Source organism: Clupea harengus, chromosome 8 (assembly GCF_900700415.2).
Source record: "Clupea harengus chromosome 8, Ch_v2.0.2, whole genome shotgun sequence".
In the NCBI taxonomy this organism is placed as follows: Eukaryota; Metazoa; Chordata; class Actinopteri; order Clupeiformes; family Clupeidae; genus Clupea; species Clupea harengus.
This window is the reverse complement of record NC_045159.1, coordinates 14,838,537-14,853,855: the sequence shown is the minus strand read 5'-3', so window position 1 is coordinate 14,853,855 and position 15,319 is coordinate 14,838,537. Positions and strand designations below refer to the sequence as shown.

At 46.7% G+C, this 15,319-nt stretch overlaps 1 protein-coding gene across 16 annotated transcripts in view; it reads right to left on the bottom strand.

Annotated features, from left to right (window-relative positions):
* The window catches only part of nbeaa (neurobeachin a), a 104,359-nt gene that overhangs the window by 53,534 nt on the left and 35,506 nt on the right, over positions 1-15,319 (bottom strand). For all 16 annotated transcript variants that reach the window (XM_031572011.2, XM_031572014.2, XM_031572012.2 and 13 more), the window contains exons 2-6: positions 9,366-9,597; positions 7,295-7,395; positions 6,354-6,449; positions 5,779-5,900; positions 2,560-2,686 (exon numbers count right to left, since the gene is read on the bottom strand). In XM_031572011.2, the coding sequence (XP_031427871.1) occupies positions 2,560-2,686; positions 5,779-5,900; positions 6,354-6,449; positions 7,295-7,395; positions 9,366-9,597 (678 nt within the window). The remainder of the gene's footprint in view (positions 1-2,559; positions 2,687-5,778; positions 5,901-6,353; positions 6,450-7,294; positions 7,396-9,365; positions 9,598-15,319) is intronic.

Sequence of the window (15,319 nt, the reverse complement as noted above, 5' to 3'; positions counted from 1 at the left end):
CTCAACCAACACTGTGCTCATGAATATTTTGTGCAATACTAAATGTGGGATGAGACATTCTGAAATATGTTCATAAAACACACCCACAGCAGGCTGGAAATAGAGATAAATGATACTAACAGAGAGAGGGTAGGAAAAGAGAACCTCTCAGATCACTGGCAAATAGATGTTAAGACACCGAGATGGACAAACTGTCAAGCCCACTGTGCTCTGTATGTGTGTGTATGTACTACTGAGCATACTAGTGAGAGTACATGCTAAAAAAAGAGTAGTTGAATGGCACACAGGTTTGCACAATCTCTCCAGAACCCTCTGACATTTTGCAAGTATACTTATTTACACATGAAATCCATCCATACTATTTCCATACAGTAGAGCCCCAATAGCACCAGACTAACTGCTGCTGCTGCTGATGATGATGATTTAAGGCTGATCACTGCAGAGCTGTCAAGGGGTAGATAAAAGATAGATTTCCCACTTACAAAAAAAAACATTAAAAATATAAAATGATTACGAGGCAGAGAAAAAAAAATACGTATCTTGCTAAATCAGATTGCCTCACGTATTATTACATGCATTTCTCTCGCCCTCCTCACTCTTTCTTTACACACCCTCTTTTTCACTTTTTTATTCTATTTTTCTCCTCTTCAACCACCTCCTCCCAGAAGAATGCTCTCTTAACTGCAGGTGCAGTCTACAGGTCAGATTTGAGAATGTCTTCCCCCACATGTCACACCAGAACGCTGCATCATCCACCGGGGGAGGGGGTGGGGGGGAAGAGAGAAAGAGCAAGAGAGCGAGAGAGAGAGAAAGAGCAAGAGAGAGAGCATGAAAGAGAGAAAGACTTTTGATGTTTAAAACCATCTTATGGATGAAGGATGCTTAAAAGGGCTATTATATATTAATAGCCCAACTATAGCAACTCCATGAGAGAGAGAGAGAGAAGGAAAGAAAGAAAGAAAGAGAGAGAGACAGAGAGAGAGAGAGAGAGAGAGAGAAACTGACGCTGCTTTCGTTCGACACTAATTGCTGAAGCGCTGGAGTTCACTCTGAGGCAGGGCACACATTCCAGCTCCTGCCTGGCAGGGGGGCATCGAGGGGTGGGGGGTGGTTGGTGGGGGGCAAGGAAGGAAAAGAGAAGGAGGCAGCAGCAGGGGTTGCCAGAGGGCCCGAAGCACAGTGGGCATTTTAATTGGCACATTGAAATTCCAGAACCCAGAACACCACACACCATCAACAGCAACACCCCACAAAGCAGAGGCCGATCCTATCTACTTTTGCTTGGTCATTTCCTCTCATTTACAGGTGGGGCAAGGGGGCCACCTCCTGTGAAGCCAGGTGTGTGTGTGTGTGTGTGTGTGTGTGTGTGTGTGTGTGTGTGTGTGTGTGTGTGTGTGTGTGTGTGTGTGTGTGTGTGTGAGTAAGAGAGAGAGAGAGAGTGAGAGAGGGGGGCACAGTGGCACTGCCATGTGCGGGACGGTGACTGAGCACAGCGCCAGGGGGGAGCGCGCTGTGGGCAGAGACACAAGCAGGGCATTCATGATGAGGCCTGACACCACTGCACCCGCTGTCTTCCTTACTGCTTAATCCTGCCTCACAGCCTTCAACCCTCTGGGTCCTTTCTGCTTCAAGGGCTAACTAGACAGGTGGATAGGTATGTGATGGATAATGCCTCTGATAAACGGGGGAGAGAAGGAGAGAGGGGGAGGCGAGGGAGAAAAAGATAGATAGAGTGAGTTCAAAAGTATACAAATAGAGATACAGAGAGAGAGAGAGAGAGCGAGAGAGAGAGGGCAAGAAAGCAAGAAAGAGAGAGGGGGAAAGAGATCAAGAAAGCAAGAGGAGAGAGGGGGGAAGAGATCAAGAAAGCAAGAAAGAGAGAGGGGGAAAGAGTGAAGGAAACACAGAGAAGTTCCCAGACAGGGAGCCAGAGGAGCAGGTGGCTCTGGACATGTACAGGGGATACAGTGGAGAGGGTTAGTGGAAGGGAGAGGGGGCTGGAGGGGGAGAGTGTGTGTCCAGCTGCTGCCCCCCACAGGCCACACAGAGAGGTGCTGGAGCGTGAAGCACGAGTGGCACGACAGCCTGCCTGCCTGCCTGCCAGGGCAGCGCCCCTCCAGGACCAGCTCACCAGACTATCACAGGCACGCTCATTAGTTACGCCTCTCTACCACAGCGCCAGATACCTGGACATGTTACTTTTTTGTTCTTGTTCCAAGTGTCTTGTTAAACCAAGGACGCTACACTCATCCCCTCCCCTCCCTCTCTTTCTCTCTCACACACACACACACACACACACACACACAAACAGCTGCTGAAGGACTTCCAAGGACAATACAAGTGCTTTGGCTGCTAGCTAACATAACAGCATTCAGGAGATTACACACAGCTCTATTTACACATTTAGAAGACAATGCCAAGACTCATTCCTGGCTTCATCAGACTCTTTTAGCACATTACCCATAGTTAGTTAGAGTGACTATGATGCTCATTTTGACACTGGATTGGTGGTAAGACATGTAAAGTGCCCTGCTGGGCCGAACTCTATGGTCCTCTCACCTTCCTGGGTTGGAAGTCGTACTTGACACAGTGCTGGAAGCCTTTGCCCTTGGACTTCAGTGATGTCACTATCAAGCAGTTGCCCACAAAATGTGCCGAGTAGCCGATCCCTTTGCTGGTCCGGAAACTGAGGACAGACGAAACAGAAGAAGACATGAGAACATGCGTTTGGACATGACAGAACTGTAAGATCATGCTGTCTGCTGCTTGTTATTCTAGATGACTAATCTGAGGTTGCTGGTTGACACAGCAAAGTGGTAGCTCACTCCCCTTGACATTGGTGAATGCAACTGACATTCCTCCTAATATCCTCTTCTATCTCAATAGCAAGACCAACCCATTCACACACTACTAAATAACTTTTAATCCCTCTCAAAATGATTTCTCTATTTAACCCACATGAATAGGACTTTGAGACACGGGCAGCTTTCTGAGGCATGAGTCACTTGCATGACGTGGAATCCCTCGATTGCTCTGTTGGGGCTTTATTGGCTGGCATGGGAGCAAATGTGGAGGGTCAGTATCGGCCCTGGCACTGCGGCTGGCAGGGATGGCTGGAGGGGGGTTGATAAAACAGGTTATTGAGGCCAGGCCCCCGAAGCAGTGCTCCTCGCTCTCCCTCACTCACTCACTCTCACCGTGATACCAGCTAGCGGCACACAGCTGAGCTCACCAGCAGTGGCACAGGAAAAAACGGGATTAGAAGAGGCACGTTTGTTTTTGTCATGGTCAGTCTTTCTGGGCAGGGCGAAGCTGGAAGACTCGCACAGAGCTTTGTGCAGTGTTTATGTAACAGGGGCAGGCTAGTGCTAGCTGTGTGGCACCCCTCCGAAAGATACAGTGGTGGAGCTGGAGGGGGTTCCTTCTTCAGGTGCGGAGTGTGGGTTTGAGCTTCATAAGGACCTAAATAGGCCTGTTGCATTTACCTGGATGTTCTTTTTGCGTTAACTCTGGAACCAAGTTAGCATCTTTTGATAAATAACATGCAGGGCTGTCATGTACAGCGCCATAGGACGCCATTGACCATAGCTTTGGGTTGCACACTGACATTAATCTGCGGACACGCCTCGTATCTGTAACATTTACTGGCTATTAAAACCCCACCACACACACGGGAAAAAAGAACAAGTCATCCTTCGTCAGAGAACCACGGAAAAGTCCGGGAGTCCGGAGCAAAGAGTGTGATCACGGAAAAGGTCAGACCTAATGAGGCTTCACCATGGAGCCTGGCCGGGGGTGGGGTCCTCCGCCTCACAACAGTTTGGTTTGGAAAAACATCTGCTTGGCAATTAATGATTTTGATGACATTTAAGTATTTACATGTTTATCTTGCCAGCAATCTGCAAAGTGTTTTTGAAGATTAGCGACGCAGCTCCATTGAAAATGAAATTACTCGGCAGGAGTCCCAGGGTCTGAGGACCTTTAAATATTCACAACACCATGCATGCTTCCATAGTAAATATAAGTATAAGTATCCCCTACCACACACACACACACACACACACACACACACACACACACACACACACACACACACACACACACACACACACACTCTAGCGATGTAAATACAGAGCTTGAAACCATGGTGACCAAATGCACCAGTCACCAAATGCAGCACACTATGAAAATAAAGGCGGCTTTAGATGTGTATTTTTCTGAGCTCTTGTATGTGGTTTTAGCCCGCTGAGGTGAAGTAAATACTCAGCGTGTCTGTGCAACACACGATCATTAGCTCACCATCGGGGTTCCAGTTCTTTAGTACTACTCTCATCTACTAACAAGTGCTTCCTACAGAAATGTTCCGATGTGCTATTTGATTTAGCGCCACGCTTTAAATCCTCTAGTGTCTATCCGCATTCACTCAACTCTAAAAACGTAAGAAGGAAGAAATAATTTGATCTGGTCATAATTTGGTAGCATGTAGACCGCTCTACCCATGGTAAGCTATTTGTAGAAGGATTCTGACGCTGGAAATCACTCGTGGGGCAAAAGAGGCGATCTACAGCAGACATACTGGATTGCCATATTATCACTTCATATCTTCTTCTATTTCATTGAATCCTTGAAGGTGCTAGGACTGTGTGCTAGAACACTCCTTCATTTCATAAAAGGGAAAAAACAAGAGCAGAATTTTCATGTTTTCTCAGTTGTAGTTTCCTGAAAGGTTTTTTTTATTTCTGTAAAACTCTAGTGGTAACACAACTCGCATCTACTGTCAAAAGACTAATACAACCACGCCGCAAAAAAAACCAGGGTAGATGTCATACACATGCTGTGACACAACAGTGTCATGTTTGTTCCATCTGTCATTGTCTTGAGAGCCTTCTTAATTTTAGATGCCTCGACAGCTTTTGCTAATAAGCTGTCCAAACTCAGCACACACTCTTAAGATCAATCACGATGTCAATTTGGCGATTCCATGAACAGGTGTCGAAAGACTTTCCAGAACATATGCAGGAACAATAGTGAGTCATCCCCTGGTGTCACTGTAGCCTATATTCTGCTTGTAGTTAGGGGTAATTGCTCGAAGCCTAGCAGAGAGCAGGAACCAGCGTGAAACTAAACTGTTAGGACTAAATGAATGTGGAGAAATCCAGCTTTTACCTGACAGCGCAAACCTAACAATGGAAGGCACATTAATCCGATGCTTGTCTAATGTAGAATTCGGACTGAGAACAGTGAGCTGCTCAGTTTAAGGTTGAATGACCTCCCAAATGACTTTGCTGTTAACTCTGTTTCTGAGGCTGAACTGATGCAGACCGGCGTTTGATGGAGAGAGATGGATGCATAGTGAAGGGTAGTAACTGCAGGTGCACTTTGAAGCCAAGAAGTAAGGATATCAGAGAAAAAAAACTCCCTGTAGAATGAGCTTGAAACAATGTCGTTCCCCAACTCCAAACTTTAAAGGGATAATGACTGAACAAACACATATAACCTTCAGCCCCCAACTTTTCCCTTCAGCTGTATAGAAAAGAGAATATAAGTTAGGCTCCTAGACTAGAAGTGAACTCTCAGTGCAGACAATCACACGAAGATTAGTTAAGTAGTTAATTCGTTGAATGTCCTCACTAACTGACCACCAGTAATCTGGTAATCTTTGTCCTCTCTGCAGAGCCAAATGAGCCTTAAATCAGGCTAGGTCAGGACATGAAGTGAAACCCTTTCTCTGTTCTGAACTTCAGGAAGGCCGGGAGACGGGAGTGGATGCTGACTTACCAGTAGAGGTACGGCTTGTCCTTGTCTACATTGATATTGTTGAGCGGGTCCATACGGAACCAGGTGTTGAGAGTGAAGCCATTCTGGTAAGGCCACTTAGCAATGGGAGGCAAGGCAATGGCCTGGGAAGAGAAGAGGTCATTTCAATGAAACCGATTTTTCATAATTCAATTAGGAACAAAACAAAATGACAATGATATGACTGATTTTAACCTATGGATCTGTGGATCTGTGGATTTTTTGTAGTGCAAAACAGCACACAAACATGAAAATGTCATGACAACATGAATAATTCAGAGACAAATGTATGCTCTGTTTGTCATTTGGGCCACAGTATGTAAATGTAATTACAGCATGCAATTTGCTGTGTGAATTAAATAAATAAAAACTAGCAAACAAAAACACCATCTTCCTTCCCACATGTAATGTGACGCCCAGTGAACCCCAGTGTGTGTGTAGACGAGGGGGCTTGAGTGGGCTGCGGAGAGGGGGAAAGGGCCAGAGCAGGCAGCCCGGCCTGGACCAGGGCGGAGGAGGAGAGTGGAGATGAGTGGAGCGAGGCCGGTGGGGCTTACCGCTGCGCTGCGTCCAGGGAAGTTGAAGAAAGTATCTGGGCCATGCCTCTGGGGCATCTGATTCAGCACTGACAGCAGCTTGATGGCGTGCCTGGGCTGCAGTGGAAAAGACAGGAGTGGGAGGGAGAGAGAGAGAGAGAGAGAGAGAGAGAGTGAGAGAGTGAGAGATAGAGACAGTGAGAGGAAGGAAGGATGGATATGATGAGTGGAAAGAGAGACAAGTTTGGTAACACTGTATTTGAACCCTGCATCATATGCACATCACCTGTCACGACTGTGCTGTCATAAGCTATCATAACAGTCAGCACCCATTCATATGAAAGTGTCAGGTCACCATAAATGAATGTCATGACAGATCTCAGTTTCTGATGCTATGACCGCTTATAAACATATGACGTAGATGTAATACAACACGACACGATCATAAATTATACTGAAATGGCACATTGTATGTGCATATGTGCATGTAATGCGTTATGCCAGTGTAACGACGCAGGGACTAAGTAAGATGTGCCTAAACGTTTACAAATACGAAGGTGTTGATGAAACTACAGTGTGTTAACAGCAGAGGGCTATGTAGCTGTGCCAGGGTGGAGAACTACTGGAGGACATCATCCCAGCTGCTGCAACCACTTTGGATCAATGGCCTGTCAATCAACTGTGGTCACCCCCACCACTGGGCAATTGATTGTGAGGCAACCCCCAAATAGATCTGCCTCTGGGGAGGACGCCTGCGGACAGCAGATCGTTGCCTGGGTGGGTCAGGCTTGGACATTGACTACAGCAGCTATGTTCTACCCTTTCACATGCACACACACACACACACACACATGCACAAACACACACGCACACATGCACGCACACGCACAAACACACACACACACACACGCGCGCGCGCACACACACGCACACCCACACAGACGCTCTATATGCTTACTCACCCACATTCCATTGTCTCCTCTTAACATACTGAAGAGAAACTTCAGCTCCTTTACTGTGATGCTGTAGCTGGCCAGAACACCTAGCATGTCCACTAACAAGTCTGTGATAGAGAGAGAGAGAGAGAGAGAGAGAGAGAGAGAGAGAGAGAGAAAGAAAGAGTGAGAGAGAGAAAGGTAGAAAGAAAGAGAAGAATGGAAGAGGAGGAGAAAGGCAAGAAAACAGAATGACTCAGCAGAAAGTCAGGCCAAGGTCTGCCGATTCATGAGGGGAGACTAGCAAGCCCAGCAAGGGCAAAAACAAGCACAGGAGAGAGAGAGAGAGAGAGAGAGAGAGAGAGAGAGAGAGAGAGAGAGAGAGATCTGACACAGAGTGATCCCCAGACAATCACTCCTCCCTGCCGCTCTCTCTCTCTCTCTCTGTCTCTGCGGCCCGGCGTAAGCAGACCTATCCGTCTCAGGGGAGCGCTCTCTCCGGCCAAATATGAACACTCATCAGTTACAGGCAACAACAATTCAGCATTGATCTCTCTTCACAGAATAACATGGAGAGTAACGAGGCCAGCAGACAAACATGGTCGGCACTGAGGGAAGCCGAGGAGAATGGCAACCAGGTGGCCACATGATGTACTACCGCTTCCTCCGTGTAAACCGTAAAAGAGCATTTGGTGAATAAACAGCATTTGACATTACACAAAGACGCCATCAGTGTCATATTCAAAGGGTAAAAGAAGCTTTAGGCGATGGTGGTTCAGGAGGTAGAGGGATCGTTCAGAAGGTAGTTCGATCCTGACTCCTCCTCACCAAGTGTCGAAGTGTCCTTGAGCAAGTCACTGAGCCCCCAATTGATGTGCAGGTTGGAGGCTTAAATGGTAGCCGCCGCAATTGGTGTGTGAATGGGTAGTTGTCTGAGGCATTAACATGGAAAGCACTTGGAGTGAAAAAAACCTATAAAAATGCAGTCTACCATTTACCATTTACCATTTACCATTTACCATTTACTTTATTACGCATTCTGACACTTCAAGCTGAAAGGGCTTATACTATAACGTTGCTTTCTGAGTGCAGGCATTACTATATATAAATAGTTATATAGACTTAGGCCAATCATTATGAGGCATTAATAATACTTTATGAATGTGTTTATACTGCTGTATGGATACTGGGTTTAAGTTCATTTTAACCAACATTTCCATAGATGCCCACCCCTATCTGAATGACACCGGTTTAAAAGGACAAAACCCTTTTTTTCGGATCCCACCGATAGCTAGTAAGCTTCAAGTTTAAAAAGGCTATTAACAGAGACATAGTGCTCTATCAGAAGTACTGCACGCTAGCCCTTTAAAACACATGAATCATGCTTTAAAATAGATGAAAGCCAAAAGGCGTATGAGGCCTAATAGGCAGATTAACGCCGTACCAAGGCTGCCTAAGTAGATCTGACAAAAGGACACAGAGGCGAGCCTTTTAGGAAATATGCTCGCCAGGACAATTTTTGCACATTAGCGACGCATTAAATGAATTGTACAGTTCAGTGCACATAATTACAGAGACATATTGACCATTAACACAGCATGCTGAACTGAAGGAAACACAAACCCAGTGGCCTGACCCTGTGAGGACATACTGTACCTCAGACAGGAAGGGTAAAGTTTTGAAATGAAAGATTTTCATTTCAAAACTATATAGTCAAGGTCTTTATCTCTCAAGTCTTCATGCCCTGTCCAGTTCTGTTTATGCCTATGAAGTTCAAAGCCCATTTGAACCCAAACAACATCATCAGAAAGGATTGTGTACTGCTTTGAGACTCAGAAGTGTGATAAATAAATAAATACATAAATAAATAAATAAGAGGAAGATGGATAAACACACCTGATTCGTTCTTGTAATGGGTAGAAAGATGCATTATAAATGTCATAGTACAGAGACACCCACCATCAAACCTTACTGCCAAATGCTATGATTTTGAGACCGTTACTAGGCATGGTAGCCTGTGCCTGTGACACACACACACACACACACACACACACACACACACACACACACACACTCACAGAGGTCCGTCCCGTCTCACCTGCGATCATGTCGTCGACGGAACTCATCTTGAGCAGCACCTGCTGGATGAGGCCCACCTCGGTACTGGTCTGCAGGTTGCGCACGCTCTTGCGCAGGATGGCGGTGAACATGCTCCAGATCTCGGCCTGGCACGTCACGTCGCAGTGTTCCAGCAGCTCCACCATGCAGCCGATGCTCTCCGCGTCCTGGATGATGAAGTTCATCTCCAGGTCAAACTCGCCACCCACCAGCTGCAGCAGCAGAAGCAGAGAGAGAGAGAGAGAGAGAGAAATAGAGGGATAGCGGGAGGAAAAGGAGAGGTGGGAGGAAGAGGGGAGGGGAATGGAGGGAGAGTAATACAGATAAGAGAGAGGGGAGGTAGAGAAAGATGGAATAACATAAAAGAGGTGGAGATGGATAAGATACCGGCAGATAGACATAGATAGATAGAGAGATAGAGAAAGAGAGGGAGAGAGAATTTATGATAGGTGAAACAGATGTCAGGTTTAGGAAAATGAAAGAAAAGAGGGGGAAAGGAAAAATGAAAAAAAGGTTAGTGATCAGCTCAATTTTTCTTGGAAAAAATTCTCTTTGCCACATGAACTGATTACTGTTCGAGATTAGCTAGCTGATTGCTATTCAAGATAAACTTCAGTCGTGGAAAACAGTTGGCTCTTTCACTCTGGTAATGAAGAACTGATGAAGGAAGAAGAAAAAAAAAACACACCAGACACATTGAAACTCCACACAGATCTGAACAACCATCAATGTCTGCATCCTTGCATCTCAGCGGGCATAAAATTGGCCACCTCCGATGCAAGCGAGGCCCCAGGCAACAGACTGCTTTAAAGAGGCTTTTACTCGCCCGAAAATCATATCACTGAGACGAATCACACAAGCCAACCATGACAGCCACACACGCAAACACACCTTGAAGCTTGACACGTCCCTAACACGCCTGTCAATCTCACCATGTCACAAGCAACACTGCTGCACTTCTTATTCCTCATCACTGTGCATCTGCACTGAGCACACACACGCTCACGCAAGCATGCACGCATGCAAACACGCACGCACACGCACGCGCGCGCCAGCACGCACACACGCACCCCCCCCAATAGATTCCTAATGCCACCTGCTCCACAAAAAGCAGGTGCTTAGCCTGTGCATTTCACCATGATAAGTGATCTCTTAAGGTCAATTTAAACTCCCCCAACAAGCCCCAACCAATCACAGAAAGGTATTCCACACAAAATCAAACAAAAAAGAATGGTTGGAAGTCTGCGTTCAGTGGAGTTTGGTTGGTGTGAACCGGCCTTAAGTGAACAAACATGTTTAGAACCACGAGAAGAAAAAAAAAGTTGACTAGCTCCAAGGGAGCGTGATCGCAGTTCCCAAAATGTTCTGTGATGTTCGCCTGTCATTTCCTGCCCAGCCTAATGTGGAATCTTTATCCGTGCGGTGCCAAGGAGGCCCTAGGATGTCCAATCCAATAGATTCCTCATGCTACACTGCCCTCGGAGGCCATTAGTAAGTGGAAGATTAATTGTCCAAGCTTGCGCCGTCAATAGGCTCCCGGATTGCGGCACACTTTGGAGTAGTTTTGTGAACTCTGAAAATTAATTAACATGGAACTCTGTGGTCGGTGAAGATGCATCCATGAAAGAAGACACATGGTGAGGAACAAACAAAGAGTGAGAAACAAATATAGTGTATAATGAAGTAAAGAATTCTGCTGTGTTTTAATTTGCGTGTGCGTGTTTGTGTGCGTGTGTGTGTATGTGTGTATGTGTGCGTGTGTGCGTGTGTGCGTGTGTGGCTTCTTCAAACACCTAACCATCAGCCACTCCTCTGGTCATTTATTCTACCGGAACACTTTGCCTCCTGATAATCAGTTGAGGATTCGGTCCTCGCATTAATGAATTCTCTCACAAATGAGGCGTCGAGACAAACATTAGCCATAAATGGAGGCAGTGAATCAGACACTTTAAATGGGTAGAGCCACTAGATCCCAGCCTTAACATCACATTGCCATTCACCGGATAAGATGAATGCCACAAGATATCTGCGAGCTGATCGATCACATTAGATACAGTTGTGGGACTTTTGCTTAATGTGAGTGTGTTTTCATATGTGTCCGCAATCTGGTGTGGGATACTAGGTTACAGTAGGACACCACAGTTAGTGGTACTATCCACACAGTGCCCTCCTGAAGTAAGGAGTTTGTCCTGATGATAAGATGCTGTTTGACACCATAAGCTGATATGTTCTTGGAGCAAGAGAAAGCAAAGGGTGTCTTCATTCTAAGCCGGCACAAGAATATTGATCTACAATGAACAGAATCCATTAGCGGAAATTAGGCCAAACCATTAAAGAACTGTCTGAGCAAGAGATGAAAGAATTAATTCTTTCAAAATGGACTTTTCTACTCTACATTGACAATTTCGACAGATAAGTGAGCAGACGTCTTGATGCACAAAATACAGAGGCATTCTTTGTGAATTTTTTTTTAGGTCAACATGAGCTCACTGAACAGCTTAGGAAAAATATCTCACCATCCACATTCTAGAAAACTGACACTAAATGGAGTTGAAAGCAAGCACACTGGCACGAAGAACACACAATGTGGAGTTGCTAGGTAACAATCACAAAAAAAAACCACCACACACAAACACCTCCTCATCATGCTCTGCCATCAGGTTCCAGATGTGAAAACCGTGACCCGTTGTGAAGGACCCGGGGGCTTTCGTGGATTTAAAGGAGCAGTCTTTAACAGGGTGCTGAAACTAGAAGATGAAGCATGTAAATCTTCTAGAGGGTTTCACCATGCGACACGGAGAATGACGCAAAAAGAGCGCAACTCCGCCACATCTCGGTAAAGGGGTCAGAAAGAGAGCGAGAGAGAGAGAGAGGGGCCCTTTTGCTGTTACAGGGGCTCTGCTCAGACAGACACACACAACATGCGGTTGTGCGACTAAACAAACCTCTTAAGGTTGGGGTATAGATCTTCTGTTCAAACAAGCACATTTCCAGTGGAACACTGTGAATGCAGGCAAGAAATAAAAAAGAAACGCGTCAGGATCTGCATCACATCAATAATGGTGCTCTTCAGTTAAGAGTACACCCTTTTGTGAATCTATCCTCAGAACACTGCAATGGCAGGCATTAAAAAGAATTAAACCCAGATCGATGTAACCAATTGGCCAGTGTTCCTCTTGAGTCTCCTGCTTACGTGCGGACTGACCCACACCCGTCCTCCATCGAACAAACATCCCCCGCCGTGGCTGACCTTTCCCTGCGCTCTCGGCTTTGAACTCGGTGGCTGGAGTCGTGCGGGGAGTCTGGGGATCTCGCCATGGAGGATGGGCCTGAGGATGGGCTCTCAGGCTGCTCCTGACCCAGGCGTGACTCACTCAAAGCCCAGCCAAGCTGCCCTCCCCACCCGCCCTGGGGAACTCTCCCAATCATAGAGGTGCCCTTCACTGGCCCTTGTGGTACAGCTCTCTCTCTCTCTCTCTCTCTCTCTCTCTCTCTCTCTCTCTCTCTCTCTCTCTCTCTCTCTCTCTCTCTCTCTCTCTCTCTCTCTCTCTCTCTCTCTCTCTCTCTCTCTCTCTCTCTCTGGACAGCACGCCTTGATCAACAGGCTGCATGACTCAAGTGAGTGGCTAGGGACACTGAGGATTATACAGTAGCCTTTTCCAAAGTCGACTGGATGGGCCTCCCTTCGTGCTTCACCTCAGCGATTGATCCGCCCCCCCATTGGCCGATTGTTCTAGATCACTGCTGTGTACTCGCCTCTCTTTCAAGTGTCCTTGTCATGCAAAAATCACCTGACACATGGAGACTTTCAAAATCACCCCCCTTTTCAAAACCAGCCCCCTAATGAATCTAATTTGTCCTGTAAATTCATTTTGCCGTTAAAAAAACCCCCAAGAACATAGAGGCTTTGATGTGCCATGATGGCATATCATTATCTGATTAAACTCGAGTTAGCCACTGGACGCCCTTCATAGATTGGAAGATCAGAATTGCAGAGCATGTCTGTGTGATGCATCCTCATTGAGGACATGCTGTCCTTTTGCTCTGCGCAGAGTGTTTCAGCAGCCGCACTAAAGCCAAGTAGATGAGACTGAAGGAGCAGACAAAATGGCCTCAGGCTAGTGGGGACACTATGAACTTCAAAAGAGAGATGAGGGGGGGCACAGGTTCAGCAAATGTGTGTTTACAGCAAGCGCTTTTCCTCTAAAGCTCTTGAATTCATTGATCAAAATCTGAACAAAAGATTCATCATTGTGGTTGGATGTTGGGGGGGGAAGTCATTTTTCCACCATGGTGAACAGGCTGCAATTCTGAAACGTGGGGCGCCAACATTGGTGACTCAGTAATAGAGGTTGCTCCGAAACACATCACTCTCCTTTTTATTTGCACAGACAAGATAAACTCTTTCTCTCTTCACCTGGATTTCCTATTTCTCTCCATTCAGGAGGCAACACAGATTCTTTTTTTGGTGCATGTTTGTTTTTGAGACTGGCAAAAGACGAGAAATGGGGGCAGATCCTGCATTATTCAGGTTGTCATTTGCTGTGTAAACTCATTCAGGCTGGTAATGTGCTCACACTGGGCCACCAGGGAGCGTCTGAATGGCTTCCGCTCTGCCCTCTGCCCTATTCCATTCCTTTTCCTTCCTCTCCTTCTCTTTCTCCTTCTCTTTCTCCTTCTCTTTCTCCTTCTCTTGGAGTCAAAAGGGCTGCCAGCAACAAAGGCTCACTGAGCACGCTCACAAGCCAACATCACAGACCCCATCAATTCTGGAGCAGTGTGCTTGAAAAGGCCCCTCGTGCTGCCCACTGATCCCATGAGGCTTGGCATCGCCATGGTGAACCCGAGTCGCCACGCGCAGGCGGGCATGCCTGGCACCAGTGGGGCGGGGACACACGCAAAAACGAAAGCACACGGTGTAAAGTGAGGGAGCAAGGTGAACATTTTCACTCGGCAAACACTCTCATCGACAGATATTTTTCCATGCGTAAATATGGATAAATGCACACCATTACACACACCAATGTGCTTAACAAAAACAAACAAACAAACAAATGCAAGTAAATATACAGACATGGGGGGGGACACCATGGTAACTACATTGACAGTACATTCACACATTCAGCCCCACAGCCTATTCCAGTGGGCTCCACCCGTTTTGGAGGACAAAAATAAGCCCTCTACCCGAGACCCATCAAGCACCTAATAATGCTCTCTCTCTCTGAGCTGTACGGTTCAGCCCAGGGTACAGCCAGTGCCAAGTGGGCAGGCAGCTGGCACCGCACTCAACCCTTTGGCACAGGGCACGGAACACCCTGCGGTCTTCCCACAGAGAGGGCCGAGACAAGGACACGGTCTCCATGACCTTCTAATAAACAGGCACTTAGTTCTACAGGAACAGCCTCCCCTTTACAATGAATGAATGCAGCAATGATCATGGAAACGAGATAAGCAAGGTTGACTGTGAATGGTAGCTGGGGTGAACGTCTTCATAAAGGCAATAAGGTAGCGTCAGTGGCACTGTCTGGCTGTCTGCTCTAGTTAATGTTAATGACAGAACGACATTACAATATATTAAGTGCATCATCTACATGACCCTTGTGACCCTTGTATTGGTAAGAATATTACAGTATTATGGTGATATTGATGCACTGTTACAGTCAGGTTGGATCACCTATTCTTAGTGCTGGGCCACTCTGGGCCTGCCATACTGAGAAGAGTCCCACCAGCCACCCAGCCACTCTCCTCTCCTCTCCTCTCCTCTCCTCAGTACCCTCCACCCTGTCAGACCAACCGGCAGCCACAAGGGCCACCCAGCTGTCCCCTTCATGTCTCTCATATGTGTGTGTGTGTGTGTGTGTGTGTGTGTGTGTTGAGACCAGAGTGGGCCAGTAGGCCATTGGAGTGGCCCAACCTGGGGAAGCCAAGATAACA